At 38.9% G+C, this 22277-nt stretch overlaps 1 protein-coding gene across 1 annotated transcript; it reads left to right on the forward strand.

The window, feature by feature from the left end:
- On the forward strand, nt 1–20284 carry CTR9 (CTR9 homolog, Paf1/RNA polymerase II complex component). Its single transcript, XM_032112294.1, has 25 exons — nt 1–108; nt 1936–2034; nt 2786–3025; nt 3387–3504; nt 4090–4179; nt 5452–5600; nt 7893–8000; nt 8504–8611; nt 8734–8970; nt 9693–9782; nt 9890–10018; nt 10124–10323; nt 10889–10976; nt 11244–11429; nt 11610–11697; nt 11951–12099; nt 14128–14244; nt 14405–14550; nt 15941–16012; nt 16807–16942; nt 17368–17514; nt 17956–18113; nt 18425–18521; nt 18843–18955; nt 19208–20284. Exons 1-25 carry the CDS (start codon nt 64–66, stop codon nt 19608–19610), a joined length of 3513 nt encoding a protein of 1170 aa, XP_031968185.1. The 5' UTR covers nt 1–63; the 3' UTR covers nt 19611–20284.
- The last annotated feature ends 1993 nt before the right edge of the window (nt 20285–22277 follow it).

Here is a 22277-nt window from a genome sequence, read left to right on the forward strand (position 1 = left end):
TGCCGTGAGGGGAAGTGCGCGCGGCGGCCCCGGCCCGGCGGGTCCGGCAGCGCTGTGGCCAGGATGTCGCGGGGCTCCATCGAGATCCCGCTCCGGGATACCGACGAGGCGAGTCGGGCGCGGGGAGGCGGCGGGGAGGGGCAGGGAGGGCGATCCGTGCTGGGGCGCGGGCGGTCGCTGCTGCCGCCCGTGGTTGTGCCCCGGGCTCGGGGCGCGAGTGTCGCTCCCAGCCCCCGTGCCGGGGTCACAGGTGCGTGTCCGGCCCCATTCTCGCCGTACTTTGGGGTGTCAGGGTTTTTTGGTGTCCCTCAAGCAGCGCATAGACACAGGCAGGGCAGCGGACCCGCTCTGTAAAGTTATTTCACCGTGGCTCTAGAAACTTGCTTAACTTTCATTTATTTAAGGTGCACTGTCACAAGCCGAGGTTAGAAAGATTCAGGAGAAGCATCTGGAAGTTTGCAGCGTATAACAAAGTTTGACGTTAAATCATTTCGTAGCAGATACTAAATTAATAGCGTAGCTGAGTAAGGTGTTGAAATACACTGCTTACACGTTGAAGAATATTCTCTGTGAACATCCGTATCCCTACTCTTATATATACACACTCATCTCGCACATATATGCATGCATGCATACATATATACCTGTACCCACAGACATTCGTGTATGCACAAATATATATAGGGAAACTAATTTCTATATGGCTGCCACTGAGTTCTTAAGTCTCACAAAGTTACTTTATTCTGTGGAGTTTACATGTTCAAGGGCTTTTTCTTCTGTGACAAATTTCTGTGCTAGGCATCAGCATGAGTAGTGATCTTGGTGCTGCTGTTCAGGCTGGGACTACTTGGATCCCAAAGTTTTGAATTAATCACTAAAGAATGCTATAAAATACCTCTCCTCTCTGCCCTGCCCTTTTGTACTCCCATGTTTATTTGCTGTGTTGATAATATCTATTTCTCATTAATAACTATTTTAGTTGGTAGATGAGGGCCATTATTTGTCAAAGAGGAGGTACTGTGCAAGACAAACTCAAAACTAAAATGAGCAATAGCTAAGCAGAAATATTTTTGCTGGTACTCTAAAGTTTTGCATAGTCAAAACTATAAGCCTTTATAAACTGGATTGCTCTAACTCAGCCTATAGAGGAGTCCCAGCATTGGTAATCAGGGTACGACAACTGCGCCTCTTTCTTGCTGTAAAATTAACTTGTAACGCAGATGACTAATTATTAAAGGCAGCATGACTGAGTAAGGTGAACTAACAAGCAGTTAAATTGTGTTCCCAAATACCCCATCTAGGGAGTACCTGTTCCTTTTTACTCATTTTATAGTATCACAAGATTAGATCAACATGGGAGAATAGTACTCACAAAACAATGTTTGAACAATGAAAAGTTGTTGATGTCATTTGCTGGTCATGTCTACAGCTGTGAATATTCAGAAATTTAGCTGCTTCAATAGTCTCTTCATTTCCTAGGGCATAAAGGTGACTTTACAAAATTTCAGGACTCTTGAGATAAGTCTGAGGTGTTGATTTTCTGACATCTGATGACTTGGAAGATTTTGACTCTGAACTAAATCTCTGTCTTAGCTGTAGGAAAAGTTGTAGAAATTCAGCAGTGTGCAGTTAAGTTGATTATTAGCTGATTCTGAGCATGAAGTCCATAGTGAAAGAAGTTGAATTAGGATCTCTGGTTATTCTCCCTGTCTGCTATCCCAAACATTGGGTTGTCTTTTACTCTAAAGAGAGACTGTCGCTTTTGTGATGTACAGAATGCAATACATTATCTCTTCTTTCTTTGTCCATAACCTTGTTAAAACACAAGTAATTATTTATGTTTTGTGCTCTGACATGTCCAGCTTCCTTTGAGCTCAATGATAGACAATGTTTTTAATGCTTTGTGAAAAGATTATCTGTGTTGTTTGGTCCTAGGTTATCGAGCTTGACTTCGATCAGTTGCCCGAGGGTGATGAAGTTATAAGTATACTCAAACAGGAACACACCCAGCTGCACATATGGATTGCCCTAGCGGTCAGTATAGATACAAACTGTATATTTGAGTATTGTATTCACATAAATCATAATTTCCACTTCCTTATTCTCATGACCAGTGATAACTGAATTCTGAACAGGAACCTTATGGGGTCATGCAGTCATTGATGTTTCTGATTGGCATATGCATATTAGGATTTTAATTTCATCTCTTGTTCCTGAAACAATACCTCTTGAGGCTTGCTTTCTAAGGTTATTTTCCCCTCAATCCATAGTTTTCCTGGTTTGTGGCTTTGCTTACGTGCTTCATAAAAACAGAGGGGGCAATATCTCTACTGTGGAAAGTACGGTTAAATTTCAGAAAGTCAAAGAAGTTCAGGTGAAGACCAGTGGATTCTTCACTTATAAATAGCTCAAAAACTTGTGTTTTAAAGTGGTGAGGCACTGGCACAGGTTGTCTTTGGAAGCTGTGGATACCCCACCCCTGGAAGTGTTGAAGGGCAGGTTGGATGGGCCTTTGAGCAACCTGGCCTGGTGGAAGGTGTCCCTGCCCATGGCAGGGGGGTTGGAATGAGATGATCTTCAAGGTCCCTTCCAACCCAGGCCATTCAATGATTCTAGGACAGAAAAATATTTGGCGTTATCAGAATACCTTTCTCTAATTATCCCTACATTTATTTCTGATTTATCACTACATCCTGGAAAAAGAGTTTGTGTGATATCTAAAGCACCAACTTGCTATGTTCTGTACTCACTGGGGTGGTGTCCATTAAAACTGTATGTTTTATAGCTGGAATACTACAAGCAAGGCAAAACAGAAGACTTTGTGAAGCTGCTGGAAGCTGCCCGCATCGATGGCAACCTGGACTACAGAGACCACGAGAAAGATCAGATGACATGTCTGGACACACTGGCAGCCTACTATGTACAGCAGGCTCGGAAGGAGAAGAACAAAGACAACAAGAAGGAGCTCATTACCCAGGCCACCCTGCTGTACACCATGGCTGACAAAATCATCATGTATGATCAGGTAAAACTGACATCTGATCAAAAACCCATTTTTGTAAATTAGTTGTTGTAAAGAAAACAAGTATTGATTCACTAAATGGAAGACAGCAACTGCTCAGGCTTTAAAGTCACATGTAAGCAAAACTTGTATCTGAAATGTGTGTGGTGCCACCAGGAGTAATTATCTCTAGCTTGGCATGCTTGATAGACCTACTTCAGTCAACTTTGGAGGTTGGGAAGGAAGGATTGGTATTCTCTTGCTTGATAAATCTAAGAGAAATAATTTAATTGTAAAAAGCATTATAAGGCACTTAATCTTCCATGAAGTCCAAACTTCCTATTTTGTAAAGATAAATGTATTGCAAATTCTTTTCCTTGTCTAGAATCACTTGTTGGGAAGAGCCTGCTTTTGTCTGCTTGAAGGTGATAAGATGGACCAAGCCGATGCACAATTCCACTTCGTGCTCAACCAGTCTCCAAATAATATTCCTGCCCTTCTTGGTATGAGTTTATGGATATTTGTAAAAACCTGGTCTCTGTGGTTGAGTTTGAGAATGAATTATGTGCTTAAGAGTGTGTGTGTAGAGAGAATGTGATCAAGACACACATGCCAGACTAATTCAAATTTGGAAAGTACACATAGGTGGAAGAGCTAGGAAAAGTGTAATGCTAACTGGCATCTTCTGAGGTCCGTGGGCATACATCCAGTCCAGTTATTTATGCTTCCCTGATGATGGCAATGAAGCTGTACACTTTGTTAAGGGTGAAGTTACCACTAGTGAGGCGTTAACAGACTGTAACACTTGAAATTTAAGTTGTTCACTAGTCTTAGTAAGTGTCTTTCCTCTGGACCAATAAGGAATTAAGTTTCTGCAGAAAAATATGAAAATGTACATTTCGTGTATTTTCATGTTTACTTTTTTCGTATATTTGACATCATCAAAGGTAATAAAAGTTGTTGTTGATTGAATTTTCTGTTAGTTTTTAACTGTAGCTTTTGAAAATGGGCGCAGCACAAGTTTACCAAGTAATACTTGAGCTTCTGGTTTATAACTCTTTGGTTTTATTCCTGGTATGTTCTAATAGGTAAGGCATGCATTTCTTTTAACAAGAAGGATTATAGAGGAGCCCTTGCCTACTACAAGAAAGCACTGCGTACCAATCCAGGCTGCCCAGGTAAGACAGACAGTATCTGCTACTGGAAGTATTTGTTCTGCTTGCAAACTAACTCAGGTCTTCCTAATTCAAATTCAGTGGGCATTTTTGTGGTCTATATCTATCAAAAGAACCCCAGCCCTCATTATAGGGAGATTTAGGCATTCATTGACTTGAAATATTTCTTAATTGTTAGAGAAGGAAGTTGTGTTTAGGAAAATACTGTTCTATTTTTCAAAGCATTAGCCTTTAAAGAGATACTGGAAAATGAGAATTTGTGTGTAAGAGAAATTAAAGTTGTGTGGGGAGGGAGGGAACTGTTCAAGGCTCTTGCAGAATTTCTCTCTCTCTGAGCTCTTGGAATAAGGCTTCAGAAATGACGTAGCAATAATGAAACAAGACCTAAAAAGTAGAATTCTACCTGTAGTGCACAATGTGAATGTTCCTGGTGTTGTATTATTTTCTCTATGCAAAAATCTTGGAAAGCAATTGCTAATAGCCGTAAAAGTGGTACATGGGATATAAATACATTATTTCCAGGTATTTACATTAGGATCATAAATTCTTGGAAGTCTTACGAGAGATGTGATACATTTTGCCATAATCTTTCTGAAAAAAGGTTTATGTGTGTTCTATGGTCTGCTTTACCGTAGGAATGAATGCTACAAAAGCCTTACTTTTCAACAAACATCTTTCCTTTGCTCCCTGCTTTTTTACAGACACAGATTTGAAACTGTTGTTTATAAATTCTCTGTACTCTTAGATCACGAGCACACCAGAAGGGCAATATGATATGAATTTTCTGTATTAGTCCATATGTACGTGGTCGTGGAAGTTGGAGGATGATAAACAGCATGTGAATCAGTTGATCGTTTGAGGAGAAATGCCAGCTAACTTGTTTATGCATCTGTGTTTTCTGAAGGCCTGTTAGTTTGGGGTGAACTTAACCTGCCTGAGAAATTTCCAACCCTTCCATCTGGCAATTTTTTAATGCTTTTCTCTATTGTTTTCTAATACATTCCCATAAAAATAAGTTTTTATTTGTTTGGCAGTGGAGTCTGTGGGAGATAGATCAGTGTTCTGGGGTTTATGAAGAAGTAAAGTCTTACTAATGCATTCACGTTCATTTTGTGGTCAGCCAAGCATGGGCTGCTGCCTTGAAAAACAGCAAATTGTTAAATGGCTTTAGAGGCTTTAGGAAACTATTAAAAATTCTGCTTTCACTCCAGGCTGTGAAAAAAAGGCATAAAGTTGAAACTTTGGGGTTCTGAATGGTGTCATGTTGTTCTCTAGCTGAGGTTCGACTGGGAATGGGCCACTGCTTCGTGAAACTGAACAAGCTGGAAAAAGCTCGCTTGGCCTTCAGCAGGGCTCTGGAGCTGAATTCCAAATGCGTCGGGGCCTTGGTTGGACTGGCTGTTCTGGAACTCAATAATAAGGAGGTGGGTCTGACTTAGCAAGAATCCACGCTCAGTTTACTTTCTTCTAGCTAAAAAAGCTAAACTTTTATCCTTTCAAAGATAGTCTAGTTTTAAAATGGGTAATAACTTTTATAGTTAAATAATTTTAAGTCTGTGCTACTATTGAATGATATTACAGATACGTGCTTGTGGTGTGAGCAGCACACTCTGAATAGCTTTCTTCTGTTGTTAAAAATACTCAGTTCTGTTATTTACAGAGGAGTTAGGTACAGAAAAACAGTGCTAGGTTAACTATTTTACTTAAAATAATAAAAATCCATGGTGAGATACGTGAAGGAAGGTCAAGGTATAAGACACAGTCCCAGGAGGTTAGAACAAGTTTTTTAAAAGTTTAGGAGTTCAGAACAAGTTTTCAAACAAGTTTCAAAGTTATATTCAGGCATGCATGCTGCATGGTAAACCTAAGAGTAGGCAAGAAGAAATTTTAACTGGGCTGATAAAACTACAATTAAGTGGTGATCCACTTTTCTAGATGATGTATCACTAGAAAAATACATATGAAAATATAGCTTAGTTGGGATCATAACTTCCTTAGCATGGATTAACCATCTCAGATATTATCAGTGGAGGATGAGACCTTTAAGTGTTCAAAAATTAAATTTTTACATAATTGTATGGTCAAAATTTAGTGTGTTGTGATCTATAGTTCCCTAGAAAGATTTTTTTGTTAGCACAGAATGTCTGAAAAATTCTTGGATTACTACTTCATGGGGAAAAAAAAATAACTGTTAAGACTTTCATGAAGAAACTAAAAAAAGTGGGCATAAGATGTTTTTTTGTAAAACTACAGAGAGAGTCAAAAATACTCTAAAGTCAAATTTTAATAAATTCCACGGATGAGAAATTGATGAAATCTGGTATCTTCCTTTTTCTTGTCCTGAAGATCTTTTAACTGAAGTCAAGGGATGAGCCCACGCGCCTGAAGCTTCAAAAAGCTGTGATTGAAAGCTGAGCTGCTCAAAGATGTTTTGTGTTCTTTCTAAGAAATACATCATCTGTGCTTTACTTTAAACTGTTTTCACAGCTTTTACTTCCAAGTTAGGATAACACTGAAGAGTTGACACAGGGAGGGAAGAACACTGGGGAAAAGAGTCTCTCTGAGTATCAAACTAATTGGCATCTTTTCTGTGCTTAAATATTTCTAATGTTTCTTCCTCCTAGAAGATGTTATGATGTCAGATCAGGGTTGAGATCACACTGTACTTGCTGAGGTCTGTCTGATCTCAGGTTTTCTTTTATGAAAGCACTTAGGAGCTTTGGGACCTCTATCCCTCTACTGAATTTGGTTGAAGTTGGACATGAGACTCAGATTATTGGAGAACTTGGACAAATGCATAGTGTGATTGTTAAAACACATTTACCTTTGAAAATTAAGGCAGGAATGATTCAATATCTCCTAATCCAGGTATATTGTTATGCTAGGCCTGGAAAGATTGTACCTGTTCAAATAGAAGTTGGTTTTTTAGCTGCCTTCATGTTATGTTTTAACCTCTTGAAACCTAATCTGTTCAATAAGACAGCTTTCTGTTCATCATAATTACAAAGTAAAGCACAGATGTTAGATGGTTTCTAGATACCATTTTTGGTGTTTCTGTTCAGAAATAAGTACAGATTAAGCTGACATGCTTGTGATACAGGTCTCATGGGTGTCCTAAATAAAGAGCAATTATTTTACTTGATTGGAACTTGTAGGTAAGTCACATTTTTACCTATGGGAAGCTTTCTTTAAAGTGTAAAGTTTCTTTACGAAAGAGTTAAGTTGGTGCAATGATGTTCTTACATAAGCACTGCAAACTTCTATCATTTTTTAAAATGACATCTGAAGTTGTTGTTCAGAATTTGAACATGAAAATATCTTCATTCCACTGCTGAATGAATTGGGTAGAACATCATAACCTAAACCAAACAAGCACTGGGGACACTGAACAATAGAAGGAACAGAAGGAGGGCCGTCAGGCTGTGAATGTGACTTGGCAAAGGACATAAAGACTAAGTCTTTGGGGGTTTTTTGCTTTTTTTTTTTCCCTAGAAAGTCCTGCTCTGCTCTTTTCCATCCCTGTGTGGTAGCTTCATTTCCTATTTCCCGCCTGTATGCTGCAGGAAGAAAGCTGGTAGCTGAACTTAGTTTTTTCTGTGAGCTCAGTGTGGTGTTGTCAGAAGTCCTGCAGGAGCCTAGACTGAAAAATGGTTTTGAAAATAGTAATAAGATACAGATACTGAGGTGTGGCTGATACCTGTCAATGTTTCGTTTAGGCTGATTCCATCAAGAATGGTGTTCAACTCCTCTCTAGGGCTTACACAATTGATCCCAGTAATCCAATGGTGTTGAATCACTTGGCTAATCACTTCTTTTTCAAGAAGGTAAGAGATCTCTGAAGTTTTACAGTTAAGTACTTGATAAATTCTGAACAGCAAGAATTCTGGTGTTAGATTCAAACTCATTTCATCAGGTGCCTAATATCTGTTAATCTAGATGGACAAGTGTGAGGTTTTTGGCCTGAATTTTGTATAAACCTTTGTCAAGAAAACCAAGAAAAGGTACACTTACTTCTCAACTCAAAGTCACCTTTGTGCCCTGAAGGGGTTTTGAGTTTTTGATGTTTGGGATTTTTTTTTTTTTTGGTTGGTTGGTTAGTTTGGTTTGGGGTGTTTGTTTGTTTGTCTCCTCACTCTCCCATGCTTTTAAATATGAAATAGAGAAAATAATAGTAACAGCTAAAACTAAATCTGTTGTTATTTAGTCAGTGCCGTGACTAAAGCTTTGTTATATTTTCCAGCTATCCATGTTTAAATCATAAATCACTTGACCATAATAAAGTGAAGAAGGAAGTTGATTTCATTTAACTTCCTTTTTTTTTTTTCAGGACTATGGTAAAGTACAACACTTGGCTCTTCATGCTTTCCATAACACAGAAGTGGAAGCAATGCAGGCAGAGAGCTGTTATCAGCTGGCAAGGTCTTTTCACGTGCAGGTAGGGCAGTTTTTAAAAGTCCTCTTTGAGCTCACACTTTAAAAAAGTCTCTGTTATAAAAGGTCATGCAAACGTTGCCTTTAAAAACACTGACTGTTCTTCATTTAATTCCTTTTAATTAGGAAGATTATGATCAAGCTTTCCAGTATTATTACCAGGCCACTCAGTTTGCCTCATCTTCTTTCGTACTTCCATTTTTTGGATTGGGTCAAATGTACATTTATCGAGGGGACAAAGAGAATGCTTCACAATGCTTTGAAAAAGTTTTGAAAGCCTATCCTAACAATTATGAGACTATGAAAATCCTTGGATCTCTTTATGCAGCTTCAGAAGATCAGGAGAAACGGGATATTGCAAAGGTGAGTTTTCCTTCTGCCAGCATCATGTGTTTACATGCAAGAGTAGAAATCAGACTTGAAATCAGACTGTTCCTTAAGTTAAAAAAACCTCAGGGTTAGGCAGCTGTAGATATGGAATATTTCATATGGGTTGTCATGAGGGATCTTCCTGTCTATGAAGAGTCACAACTTTTGGACAGTACTGAGACGACGCTGAACTCTAGGTAAAGCATGTCCAGGAATTTAGAGAAGCTCCAGCCTCATGTCTCTATTTAGTACATGAAGAGGGCAGAATTCTTCCCATATATATATAAAATTCTCTGAAGATGGGAAGTTAGCTCATGATTTCCTGAAGACAGCAAATCAGCTGATGATTTCCAGAAAACACTTGTCTTGGCTTATCTGGAAGGACTGTTATGCTTTTTTAAAATGAAAGGTGTTTTAAACCTAATGTTGGGTAAATAAATTCAAAGTATATTACACATCACTTCTCTAGTTTCTCATATTGGTGTAATAGTTTTTGCTTCTGAGACTGGAAGCAGGTTTTTTCTTCTACAGAAAAAGAGAATAATGAAGGAAGGAAACTAATGCAGATTTATTACTGTGCAGATGTTTAGGACATTTGTTTCTGCAGTATGGTGTATCTTTCTAGAGATAAGGTTAATGCCTTCACTCTTATTTCCATTTTTTTAAGAAGGCTGTATGTCTTTGAAGTGGCATAATTATTTTCTGCTGTTTTTCAGGGGCATTTAAAGAAAGTCACAGAGCAGTATCCTGATGATGTAGAGGCATGGATTGAGCTAGCCCAAATTCTAGAGCAGACTGATATACAGGTATTATTAATACACGCTTGGTGAATTATAAATGTGCTTTTCATAAGAGCTTTTAGAGGTCATGGTCTTCTTTCTTTCATCCACTTTCTGTTTGTTTCTTTCCAAAGGGTGCTCTGTCAGCCTATGGAACAGCCACACGCATTCTGCAGGAGAAAGTACAGGCTGATGTCCCTCCAGAGATCCTGAATAATGTGGGTGCTCTGCACTTCAGGCTGGGAAACCTAGGAGAAGCAAAGGTATGCAGTTACTCACGAGTTTAAATGAGTTTTCTTGATCAAACAGAAGTTTTTCTTTGAGAATATTTTGGAGTGCTTCATTCCTCTTTTCTTTCTGTACTTCAGAAATACTTTTTGGCGTCGCTGGATCGTGCAAAAGCAGAGGCTGAGCACGATGAGCATTACTACAATGCCATCTCTGTGACAACATCCTACAACCTTGCCAGGCTCTATGAGGCCATGTGTGAATTTCATGAAGCGGAAAAGCTCTATAAAAACATTTTGAGAGAACATCCAAATTACGTTGATTGTAAGAAACATTCGGTGTTTCAGTTCCACAGTCGTCCTTACAATACCAACAATCTTCTGGTTGACAGTGTCTTCTGCTCTCCTTATGTCTGTCTTCCCTTGTTTTCATAGTAGTTTTGGGGCTGACCTGTGCTATTTGCCACAAGCTGCAGCACACATCATGCCCCAGCCTCATCTGTAGCCTTTTCCCTGCTTGTTTTCCATTGTCACCTGCTGATACCTTCCCAAAGCTTGTGGAGATGGGAGAGCTATCTAAAGTGGAGGGAGGAGAATTATGTAACTGATGGATCCTTATTTCTTTGTGTTTTTTCAGTTGTTCTTAACTTATGAAGCCAGTTGAACACATCTACAATACTTTAACTATTCAAAACCTGCAGTTTTTGTATGGCCATTGTGGGTGCAAGTTCCTCTTCACATATTTCTCGTTGTGAATAGAATATGAAAGGTGTCTTAGTGTTTCCTGTCTTCAACTGGTCAAGAGAAGGATTGCTTTTGAAATTCATACATGGACAATATTTTCTTTGTTCAAGATGACTTTAACCAGTTCCCTGATTTTTATTTTATTTTCTATTTTTATTTCAGGCTATTTGCGCTTGGAGCTATGGCCAGGGATAAAGGGAATTTTTATGAGGCTTCTGATTGGTTTAAAGAAGCACTTCAAATAAATCAGGTTTGTAACCCCATAAGTGTTTAACATTAAAACACTCTAAATAATAAGTTAACTTCAATTTTAATTTTCCTTTTTTTATATTTTTATTTTGTTTGCTCACATAAACTAGGGAAAGAAGAGAGATCTGCCAGATCTGCTCTCTGTGTTTTGTTTGTTTGGGGTTCTTTTGAATATGGAATTATATTTAAGAGGAGTAACATTTATACTTGGAAAAGTAACTTTGAAAAGGAAAAGTGCATTTGTAACTTACAGTGAATTTTTATTTAGGACCATCCAGATGCTTGGTCTCTGATTGGCAATCTTCATTTGGCTAAACAAGAGTGGGGTCCAGGACAGAAGAAATTTGAAAGAATATTGAAGCAGCCCTCCACACAAAATGATACTTATTCCATGCTGGCTCTTGGCAACGTCTGGTTGCAGACTCTCCATCAACCCACAAGAGACAGAGAAAAGGTAATGGGCATCTCTCTGCCCTATGTGTGGGTTTGTTTGTCTATTTTTTGTATGTTGTTAGCTATTCAGAGCCTCTTCTTCATATCTGTTTAGCATCTTCCAGTTCATAAAACCTCTGTGTAGATCTTTTAATACCCCACTGTAGAAGTGAGTGATGAATTGGGGCATTTCTCTCTGCAGGAGAAACGTCACCAAGACCGTGCATTAGCCATCTACAAGCAAGTCCTCAGAAATGACCCAAAGAATTTGTATGCTGCTAATGGCATAGGTGAATATTAGACTCTAGTTTTCCTTCAGAGGTGATCATATTCTTGTTTCAGAGGTGATCGTATACTTACGTTCCATGCTTTAATATAGAATTGTTTTTCAGGGCCTGAGCACTGTAGAGTGGAGCCCAGGCAATGGCAGCTGTGTCAGTTTTGGAGGGGGCACTTTATTGAGGCAGTATTGAATTTTCTGTGGTAGGAGTGCACAGTGCATGAACCTGGAAGCTCACATTGTACATGTTCCTCTCCCTTCAGGAGCTGTCTTGGCACATAAAGGATATTTCCGTGAAGCTCGTGATGTTTTTGCCCAAGTGAGAGAGGCAACAGCAGATATCAGTGATGTGTGGCTGAATTTGGCACATATCTACGTAGAGCAGAAGCAGTACATCAGTGCTGTGCAGATGGTAACATCTCCACAATGAACTACATCCTGCGTTGGCTTACATGACTTCTAGATGTTTCTCTGTTGTCAGAGCAGCTGGGAAAATTTCTGAGCAGTATTTTAACAAGTTCTAGGTCTATTTTTAATAAGCTGTTGGCTGTCAAGTCTAGATTTAATAACAGACTGCCAAATATGTGTGAGGAGTGACAAAGCACCTATCAACTTTTATACTTTTTTTTGGTAGCAGGGTTAGAATTTTGGTTGTGGAATAAATTATTAGTCAGAGGGGTTTCAGTCAGTGTAGTTACAGTATGTGATTTTACATTCAGATGTTTCCAAAGTAAGTAAATACAATATGCTGCTGGGAATTTTTTTTTTAATAGCAGCAATTCATATTTTTGTTCTTGTAAATGATCACATGAATAACAAACAGAGCTGTCTTAAAAGCTGACTGGGCCATCATTTCACTCACCACAGTTAAAATCACAAAGTAATTCATGTTGGAAGAAATCTGTTGAGGTCAGCTAGTTTGACCTGACCTGCCCAAGCAAGTAAATGTTCAAGTGTCAACCTATTCTGAGTGAATTGACTCAATTAGCTGATCAAAAGCTTACAAATAAGCTTAAAAACACAGCATATGTTGAACAGGAAGAAACTAAGAACAAACTTGTGTCATTTGAGTCCTTATTGAGGCTCAAAAATGCTTCATTCAGAGCTATTCTGAAGCTTTTGTGGTGCTTAATAAAGAAGTGTTACTGGGCCTTTCTTACATGATCAGGAGCTCAGTAGTCACTGTCCTCCAATGAACTATTTGTTAGCAAGCTTTGGCAACAATCACACTCACTCTGTTGTGCTTGAATGGGGTCTGTTGTTTTCTTAGCACTTTGTCTATTTTTATTGACAAAAAGCCTAATGAAAATCTAATTTTAGCAATTGTTTAAGCAGTGAATTACAGTGGGGAAGTGGGTGTCACTTTCACCTATCCATTTGGGAGAAAAAATACTTTACTCATTTGCTGATTTATATAAGAAAAGATGTTATTAGAAATGTGTTTGTTTACTGAAGTGTTTTATTGTTCCCTGGGTTCTGCTATGCAGTCACAGTGTGATACATGATATTGGACTCAAAGGGAGACAAATTGAATTTACTAGCCCAGCTTACTGCAGCCACAATAATTATCCTACTGAGTTCTCTACCCTAAAGCATACAAATCTGAGGCAGGCCTGAGCTAAACACAAAACTCTGATGCTGAAGGTGAGTGAAAACTGGGTGCTCACAGCACAGTGAGATCCAAGAGTAGCAACCTCAGGTGTTACTGTTCAGGGCAGTTTTCTGTACTTGAGCTGGAAATAAAACTTACTTTGTATTCCTTGCTATTTTGGAGACTTAGAAAGGGTGAAGGATTCCTTGAGAAAAGAGTGTCAAACAGAAGGTGTTTGTTACTGAAAAAGATCAATTTGGTAACTTTTAAACCTTTAATTCTAGACCCACAAAACTTATAGTAACAAGTCTCTTTAGAGAAACTAATACCCCTTTGCATGGCCAAGTTCCTCAGCTGAGTGGACAGAACAAATTTGATGTTGTTGTCATATGGAAAGTCCGGATTTTTTGTTTTAACTAATTGCATCCGATATATGGAATTACTATATTAAATATATTTCAATTGGTAAAACATCTTGTATGAATAAAGAAAAAAGATTTTTTTTCCCCCCTATACTGTGGAGAATATTTGAGTGGTCTTAAAATGAGTCATGTTGGTTGGACTTTGTTGCAGTAGATGGTACTTTAATAAGTATTCTTTGGTATTTAAGACCTACAGAGCCTTCTGGGCTGCAGCCAGTTTCTAGAAAAAAGCAGGTACCTGCTATGGAGTAGGAGAGAGTGTTCTGATCAGTGAAAAGGAGGCACCCATGTAGCATAACACACTTCTTTAAAAAACAAAAGGCATATTAGCAGTCATGCTTTTTAGGAATAGAAACATTTGCTGGAGTTAGCTAACTGAAACAGCAAACCACAATCACCTCTTACTTTGATTTTTTTTTTCTTTCAGTATGAGAACTGCCTCAGAAAGTTCTATAAGCATCAAAACACTGAAGTGTTGTTATATTTGGCCCGGGCACTGTTCAAATGTGGCAAATTGCAGGAATGCAAACAAACTTTGTTAAAGGTATGGATCTGGAACATCATGTATCACAGAATAAAATTACTGTTGGTTAATTTGTGTTTCTTTAAATTTGGTGGTCTGGGATTGAAATGGCAGTGTTTATTCTCTGTATGTCATTTCTGTATCATGTTGTAGCTTCTTTTAAAAACATGTTTTTTTCCAGGCCAGGCATGTGGCTCCAAGTGATACAGTTCTCATGTTTAATGTGGCTTTAGTGCTGCAAAGACTTGCTACCTCTGTCCTGAAAGATGAAAAAAGCAATCTGAAGGAAGTGCTTAATGCTGTGAAAGAACTGGAGCTTGCCCACAGGTAAAGATCATTTATTTCTAATCATTGTAATCTATTTGGTTGTCCCCTTACAGTATATTTGCACAAATCTGATTAGTAGAGCAATCATCTCCTACAAAGCACTGTGTTATTCCAGAGTTTCTAGTAGAAAAACAAAATATTGAGCCTGACAAAACTCTGTGTTCAGACCTTGCTCCAGAGCCAGTTTTGTTTGACCAGGTGCCAATATGTGTTTCTCAAAGCGTTTCGTTATTGTGGTGACCAAGATGCTCTTCTTCCCAGAAATGCGCAGTTGAAAAAATGTTGACAATTATTCTACAACTTGAATACTATTTCATGATTTCTTTCAAAACAATCTATGGGGCTTAAAAGCAAATCAGTTTATCTTACATAAGCATAATTAATGACTGGCAGTCCCTTAAAACTAATTTCGCCCTGCTTTTGGCAAGTAAAGCCCAAGTACTGTCACAGCTTAAGAACAGAAGCAGTTTCTTAAGTGCATTTGAGATATTTTAGTTCTGTTTAAAAAAACATAATATAAAATTTTGTGCAGACACCAGTGTGATTAATCTGGTTCAGTTGTCACCATCCTTGAACAGAGCTTTCAACCATTTATTCTGCTCCTAGGTATTGCTGGTGTAGCTGGTGCATGCTTTGTGCATTCTTAGCTCTGCTGTTATGTTGAGGATAGAAGTTCTAACTTAAATTTAGTGAGAAGTTTGTTATTTATTGTCTTGAACAAGTTGCATGAATTTATTTTTACCTATTAACTAAAACTTTTGGGAAAATACTCTCCATAGTCTACACCTTGAGCAAGGAATTATTTTATTCATATACACAAGAATTTGAGTCTAGCACGAAAACACTTCATTGGAAATGTGTCTGAGGGTATATGGGAAGAAACTGTGGCAATCTTGAAAGTTAGAAGTAATTGTCTTTTAAATGGGAGAAACTTTCCAAAGCACTGATCATCATAGCTTACTGATCTACTTGGAAGTTTGTTGTATTCACAAGGGCTGGTCCGCTAGGTCAAGGAGGCTGCTCTAGAAGGATTTTTGAAAAACAAGTTTTCCTTCTTTCTCTTATGCTGAATTAAAGCATGTAATCTATGACAGATAAGAAATCAATCTGCTGGGGTCAGCAATGTACTTACTGGTAGGAGCCAGCAAATGAAATCTCAGAACTCTCTTTAGAATTTTTCCTTTCCAGAGTGGCTTTAGAATGTTTTAAATTTGGAGAACTGTGAATGCCCTTTTTAACTGTTGTATTGAAAGGTGGTGGCACAGAGGAAACTGGTTGAGTTTTACAGGTTTGTAATTCAGTACTAAATGCTTTGTTTAAAGGCAAAACTGCAAAAAATATGTAAGTAATGCCATATTTGCTTACTTTAGTTTCTTGTGATTTCCTCCAGGTACTTCAGTTACTTGAGTAAAGTAGGTGATAAGATGAGATTTGACTTGGCACTTGCTGCTACAGAAGCCAGGTAAAGAAAAACCCCCAACTCACAAGCAAATCCTTCGTTCAGATATTAAGTGGAATATTGTTATTTTGTATTAAAATTAGGTTCAAAAATTTCAGCTGTCAGGTTGTTAGAACAGTAGAAATACAAGTGCAGGGTCACTCCCTATTACTGTTCCATTCTTTTCCTGTGTTTCACTTACTGTGCATTCTTGTAAGATTTCCACAGCCCTGTACAAATACCATGTGTTGGCCATCCTGCCCTGTACATCTGAAATGGGTATCAGCGAAGCACTTTGTGCAGAGAAGGAAATTTCAATATTAAAAGAAATGTCATTTTGACATCAGCTAAGACGGTGTTGAAAGCACCTTGCTCTAATGTTTCATGTGACTTGGACATTTTATGTAACCTTAATTCTTACACAATTGGGTTTTTTGAGCTTAAATTTTGCCCTTTCTGATTAGGTTTGCTAGGGTGTTGTGATTAAATACAAGCTCTTATTAACCCTACTTCTGAACCTGTCCAAATTGGTTGGCACGATTCCTTTTATGTTCATGTGTGGGTTTTCTGTATGTGAATTGGCTGAATTTGAAGTGTGAAGCAGTATGTTCTGAAATGATACATTGCAAGATAAATTAGCTTACTAAACATGCATTAATTTACTCAAAAATCTGCACTGCTCTTCTCTGTGCTATTTCAAGTAGCTTTTTTTCAGTTTATTGGGCATATGAACGTGGTGTAGTGATGCAGGCCCTTTATAAAAGCATTTCTTTTTGTGTTTGCCACCTTGCCTTACCTGAGAACCTTGGATTTTGCAGGCAGTGCTCTGACTTACTGAGCCAGGCCCAGTATCACGTGGCTCGGGCACGCAAGCAGGATGAGGAGGAGAGGGAGCTGCGTGCAAAGCAGGAGCAGGAAAAGGAGCTGCTTCGCCAGAAACTGCTGAAAGAGCAGGTTTTACTCTACTAAATTCTGTTGATTGCATTTTATAAGTGTACTGACACACTGATGACAATATGTGTGCTCCTGCTGCTCTGGGGTGGTCCCTAGTAGCTGTTTTTCTTAGTCATAGTAAGTGCTAGCTGAAAATACTACAGCTAACAGGTGATACTCTTTCTTCCTCATAGCCTCAGAAATAGATTTTTAGCTGTATGATTAAATAAAATAGATGTGTCAGAAGTTTTGCCATCAGACTTTTACCTATTCCACTATGGGCTTGTGGAAAACTTTTTTTTTGCCATGTGCACCTTCTGCTGTGACACAGAGCATCAAAAAGCAATTTTCCAGTCTCCTGACAGCAAATAATTTCTGTGCCCGCTATTATAATCACCGTGATGCTGCAAATACAATGGTAATGGTTGGCTTCCTTGGTGTTTCAGGAAGAGAAGCGCCTGAGAGAAAAAGAGGAGCAGAAGAAACTTCTGGAACAAAGAGCTCAATATGTAGAGAAGACCAAGAATATTCTGATGTTTACTGGTGAAGTAGAAGGATCAAAGGAGAAAAAACGTGGTGGTGGTGGAGGCAGGGTAGAACAGAATTTTTTAATCTCTTTTTCTGTTTGTTTTTTCTTTCCTTTTAAACCTCCTTAATTTTTCCCTTTTGATATCTGGTCTCTTGCAGGAGCACAGGTTTTTAATTTCTAGCTCCTAGGCTCTACTGAGTAAAATTGCACAGTATTAATACTAAATTGTCAGAATTGGAAACTAATACTTAAAAGTTCTGAGCATGGTCGCATCACTAAAATGTGTTCAATTGTTAAAATAACAGAATATTATCTTATCATGTGCCAATCTGGAATCAGTTTCTAAATTATATCCATCTTGTGCCAACTTTGCCATAGTCTCTAGAAGGTTTGTATTGTCATCTCTTCCAAAACATGTTCAGTTAAATTTCTATTTTGAAGTGTTTCCTGGTAGTTTTGTGACTGGGATGTGAATAATATGTTGTGTCGTCTGTGTTTCTTACAGCGTTCCAAAAAAGGAGCAGGGGAGTTTGATGAGTTTGTCAATGATGACAGTGATGAAGATCTGCCCATCTCTAGAAAGAAAAAGAAGAGGAAGGGCAGTGGCAGTGAACAAGATGGGGAAGAAGAGGAGGGTGAGAGGAAGAAGAAGAAAAGGAGGAGGTAGCTGATACTTTAATTAATTAATTATTAATTAATGATCATTTAATATTAGTCCCTGAGCAATAGTAGGGCTTTTAAGTAAATTCTCTGCAGTCTTTTGTAACAGTTTGAAAACAAACTCTTATCAAGAGGTCACATGATTATTTTTTACTTACACATTACACATGATAAAACTTAAACAACCACTCTGCAAAAGAAGTAGGAGTAACACTTGATGAACTGGACATTTCTTGAGGCTGGTATTTTTGTATGTTTTAAGGGGTTTTTGCAGTATTATGCTTTATGCCATATAAAATATGTTTCTGTTCAAGACCCCAGAAGGCAGAAGAGGGGAGCGATGATGAAGAACACGAAAATGGCCCACGGCCTAAGAAGCGACGTCCACCCAAAGCAGAGAAGAAGAAGGCTGTAAGTTAAACCCTGAATAACTGCATCACTTTCTAAATATGCATTTGGAGTTCAGCATTACCCTGGTCAAGAGAGATTTATTAGTGTTGAGAATTACAGCAAAACCTCTTGGAGCCAACTGGCCCTAGAGCTTATTTTTATCCTCCTCTCCTATTGCTATTGCTGCTTCAAGGATGAAAAGGATATTTCCAAAGCCATCTAGAATTAAGTGATAGTAAATGGAAAATTTTTTAAAAGCCTGTCTGGTTTTCTGAATGTGTTTCTACGTTTGGGCTGTGTGTGCCACATGATCAAGCAGCCCTTTGTTTTCCCCCTATACAGCCCAAACCAGAACGTCTGCCTCCTTCAATGAAAGGAAAGATCAAATCAAAAGCCATCATTTCATCAAGTGATGATTCTTCTGATGAGGACAAACTCAAAATTGCTGATGATGGGTAAGAACCTTAATTAACTTTGTATGAGCTTAGAGTTTCAATGCATGCCTTCAAGAGAAAATGCAGTTTTAATGAGATAACACAAAGATAATGAGAAGTCTTTCATTGTACTGACAGCATCCCTTCCCAGTGCAAATTAATTCCACTCATTCTTCTAACTCCAGCATTACCCAAATCCTGGTGTCTTGCTTTATTTGTAAGTTAAAGGGAGCACCTTTTAATACCTTTTTCCCCCCTGCTTTTTCCCCACAGACACGCTCGAAATAGCAACAGTGACTCGGACGACGGGGAGCAGCAGCACAGCAAGCGCATTGTTTCTGATAGCGATTCTGATAACAGGAACAAGTCTGGCAGCGAGGCAGGCAGTCCCCGCAGGTGCAGTGCCCGCGCGTCCGACGAGGAGTCTGACAGCGACAGGTCCCCGAGGAAGAGGCGGCGCTCGGAGTCGGAGCAGTCCGACAATGAGTCGGTGCAGTCGGGGAGGAGTCGCGGCTCCGAGAACGAATCGCGCCCGGCTTCGCGCAGCGCCGAGTCCGACAGAGACTCCGAGAGGGGCTCTGACCACGAGGGCTCTGCCAGAGCTTCTGGGAACGAGTCTGAACCAGAGGCATCCAATGATGAGGGCTCTGAAGGGGGCTCAGATGACAGCGATTAGAGCTGAGTTACAGCCCATCTTTTAAAAATGTTCGTGTAAATAGATCTCAGTTAGAGGGGAAATAGAATTTTTATATTTGACAACTGTGATTTAAAGAACCTTAATGTTTTAGTAAACTGTTGTGAGACCTTCTTGTGATTCTTTCTATTAGTTACTAATGGATGTTTCTCTAAGTTGGCTTATGGTGTATTTTTAATTTGAAACCACTGTAGGTACACAGAATCTCTGTCCTGTAGTCAGCACGCCGAGGACGGAATGCATGTTAAAAACTATGGAACATAAAATCTGCTTAGGTGGTTCAGTGTGGCTAAAACTGTGTTCTGTGATTATACATGCATAGATGGATCTTAAAATCCTACCAGATGGGACAAAGAGCTGTGGATATTTATCTTTTTCCTCACTTGGAGTAAAGGTCAGTAGGGAGGTTTTTCTTACTTTCTACTAAAGAATAAATGTGCCACGATGTAACTCTTTTATGTTTTCAAGAGTTTGTTCTTTTGCTTCTGTTTTTGTGTTAAATCAGTTGAAAAGATGCAGATCTTAGAGAAGTTTTATAAACTAGTGATGCAGATGTAGGTGAAATATTTAAATTGGCTGGCAAAGACATTTGGGAGAACTCTGTATTACTTGAGAAAGGTAAAGCTGCAAGTGTCACAATAAAATGTTCTTGCTTATTTGCTTGGAGTGGTTTATTTTACTCCTTAAAAGGTGCAAGCAGAATATCGAGAACACTAAATTTGACAACAGAATCTGTTTTGAGGAGGTGGTCCTAACTGTATTGTACATACATGGCTTTGGGAACTAAGTCCTTTCACATAACGTGTTCAGGAATAACAACGAAAAATTGCTGTGCTGTAGACTAAATCGGATTTCTCTCTGTGGTTCTGAAAAAAATCAGTATTTTGTACCAGTCCAAGGAAATCTTTTTCTTTTTTTCATTGTTTATCAAGCCTGCGTCAAGCATTTGCTAAGAGAAGATTTTGTAGGTCTTGATAGTGTATTGCTACCAGTTCTAATAGACTGTGTGGCCTAAACTGTGTTGCCTTGTTTTTAGGAAGCCTGGATTGTCACTACTGATAGTTCACTTGAAGCACTAACTGAAAGTGAAGTTTCCCATGCTGCTATTTCTGGTTTGCTGTGAGCATGAGCTGTTCTCTCTGTAGATGGGTTTGTTCATGTGTTTATGGGCTGCTGGTAACCATAGCAGACAGCAGAATGCAGAACACTCGAGATGTCTCTCCTTGTGGCTCAGTTTGATATCAAGTTTCTGTCTGTGGTCTTACCTAAAATTTAGCATCAGAGTAGAAGAACAACTCTCATGTTTGTTGGGTCAGAACAAAGTTGAATCATGACCCAGAACCACAGGGAAGCAGTGGATAGCTGAGGTGGGTGTGTTTGATGTCACACAGCTTCATTTATGAGGCTATGGAGAAGTGTGAGGAGATGGATGCAACTAAGGAAAACTGATCCATGCAAGGTGAAACAAACGGAGCATGGCCAGCAGTGGAAGGTGTGAGAGTAGCCAGCTCTTAACAACAGGAAGGAAGAAGATGTACAGCACTTACTGTGGGATCTCAGAAACTTTTTTTCTGCCTGAAATACATCTCTGCTGTCTTAGCTTTCTCTGTCATGTTACTAATTCTGTCTTCTTTGTGAGAAGTCTGAAGGTCTTGTTTGATGCTGTATGTACAGAAAATTTTGTGTAGGCTAAAGTTAGTTCTAGGTGAAGTGATGAGTGGGTCTTCAGACCAAATATCCAACTGGAGAGAAATAGCTTCAGTAAGTGTAAAATAATAAGGGTTTTCAGACATCTCTTGTGTGAGAGGTATTTTTTGTGCTCTCCACAGAAGGGAGTTGTGTAAGGAGAGGTTATGACTTAAGACAGCTTGAACTGTGTGATGTACAAGAGGCCGATCAACAGGGACAGAAAGGGAACAAGGGATGCTTTTGCTTCGTTGTTCCTCTGCTTTTATGGAGCAAATGAGGAATCAAAAACCCGCCAGAAACCAGAAGTCAGATTTTCTTTTTTCTTCCCTTTGAGGAGGAGAGTTAATGGGAGGATTAAGGTTATATAAAAAGTCATGTGTTGCTGTAATTGGAGAGAAAGCTGTGTTTTAGCTTAATTCATATTTTCTAATGCTTGTTTTTTGAAAGTGCAATGGTGGAATAACATTGCCGTAATTCTCTCTTGGCAGCATTCCTTGCCTTCTGAAGTAGGTGTGGTTGGCTTGCAGCTATTAAATTCCTTTATTTTTAGCAGTAATCTATTCCTGGATAAAATACAGCAAGTTAGAAGTGTAACACTGCCTTGCTGGAGACATGGTTTATTCCTAGTTTGTGTTTTGCATCCACAGTTGCACGATGTGGATTGCATCATTCATCTACAGTTCCATGACTGTAGGAAGTGTTTCCTGGTGAGCTCTGTTGCAGCTCAACACTTTGCTCTCCTCACATGTGAGCAGCACATCTTCTCCAGAATACAACAGGAAAAGGTCATGTAGAATTTGCTCTCGTTCCTGAAATTTGTAGATTTGGCCTTTCACAGAACATTTCAAATGTAGCTTGACAGAAAAAAAAAAAAATTAAAGTTGCTGGGTTGGGTATTTTGGTTTTGGGGGGAGGTTTTTGGTGGGAGAGTTCGTTGGGGTATATGTTTTTTAGTTTTTG

This window comes from Corvus moneduloides, chromosome 6 (assembly GCF_009650955.1).
Source record: "Corvus moneduloides isolate bCorMon1 chromosome 6, bCorMon1.pri, whole genome shotgun sequence".
Lineage (NCBI taxonomy): Eukaryota > Metazoa > Chordata > Aves > Passeriformes > Corvidae > Corvus > Corvus moneduloides.

Coding starts and splice junctions, on each gene's coding strand:
- CTR9 (XM_032112294.1), top strand. CDS start 64: ATGTCGCGGGGCTCCATCGAGATCCCGCTCCGGGATACCGACGAG. Junction 3,026..3,386: donor AAATCATCATGTATGATCAG/GTAAAACTGACA, acceptor TTCCTTGTCTAG/AATCACTTGTTGGGAAGAGC. Junction 8,001..8,503: donor ATCACTTCTTTTTCAAGAAG/GTAAGAGATCTC, acceptor TTTTTTTTTCAG/GACTATGGTAAAGTACAACA.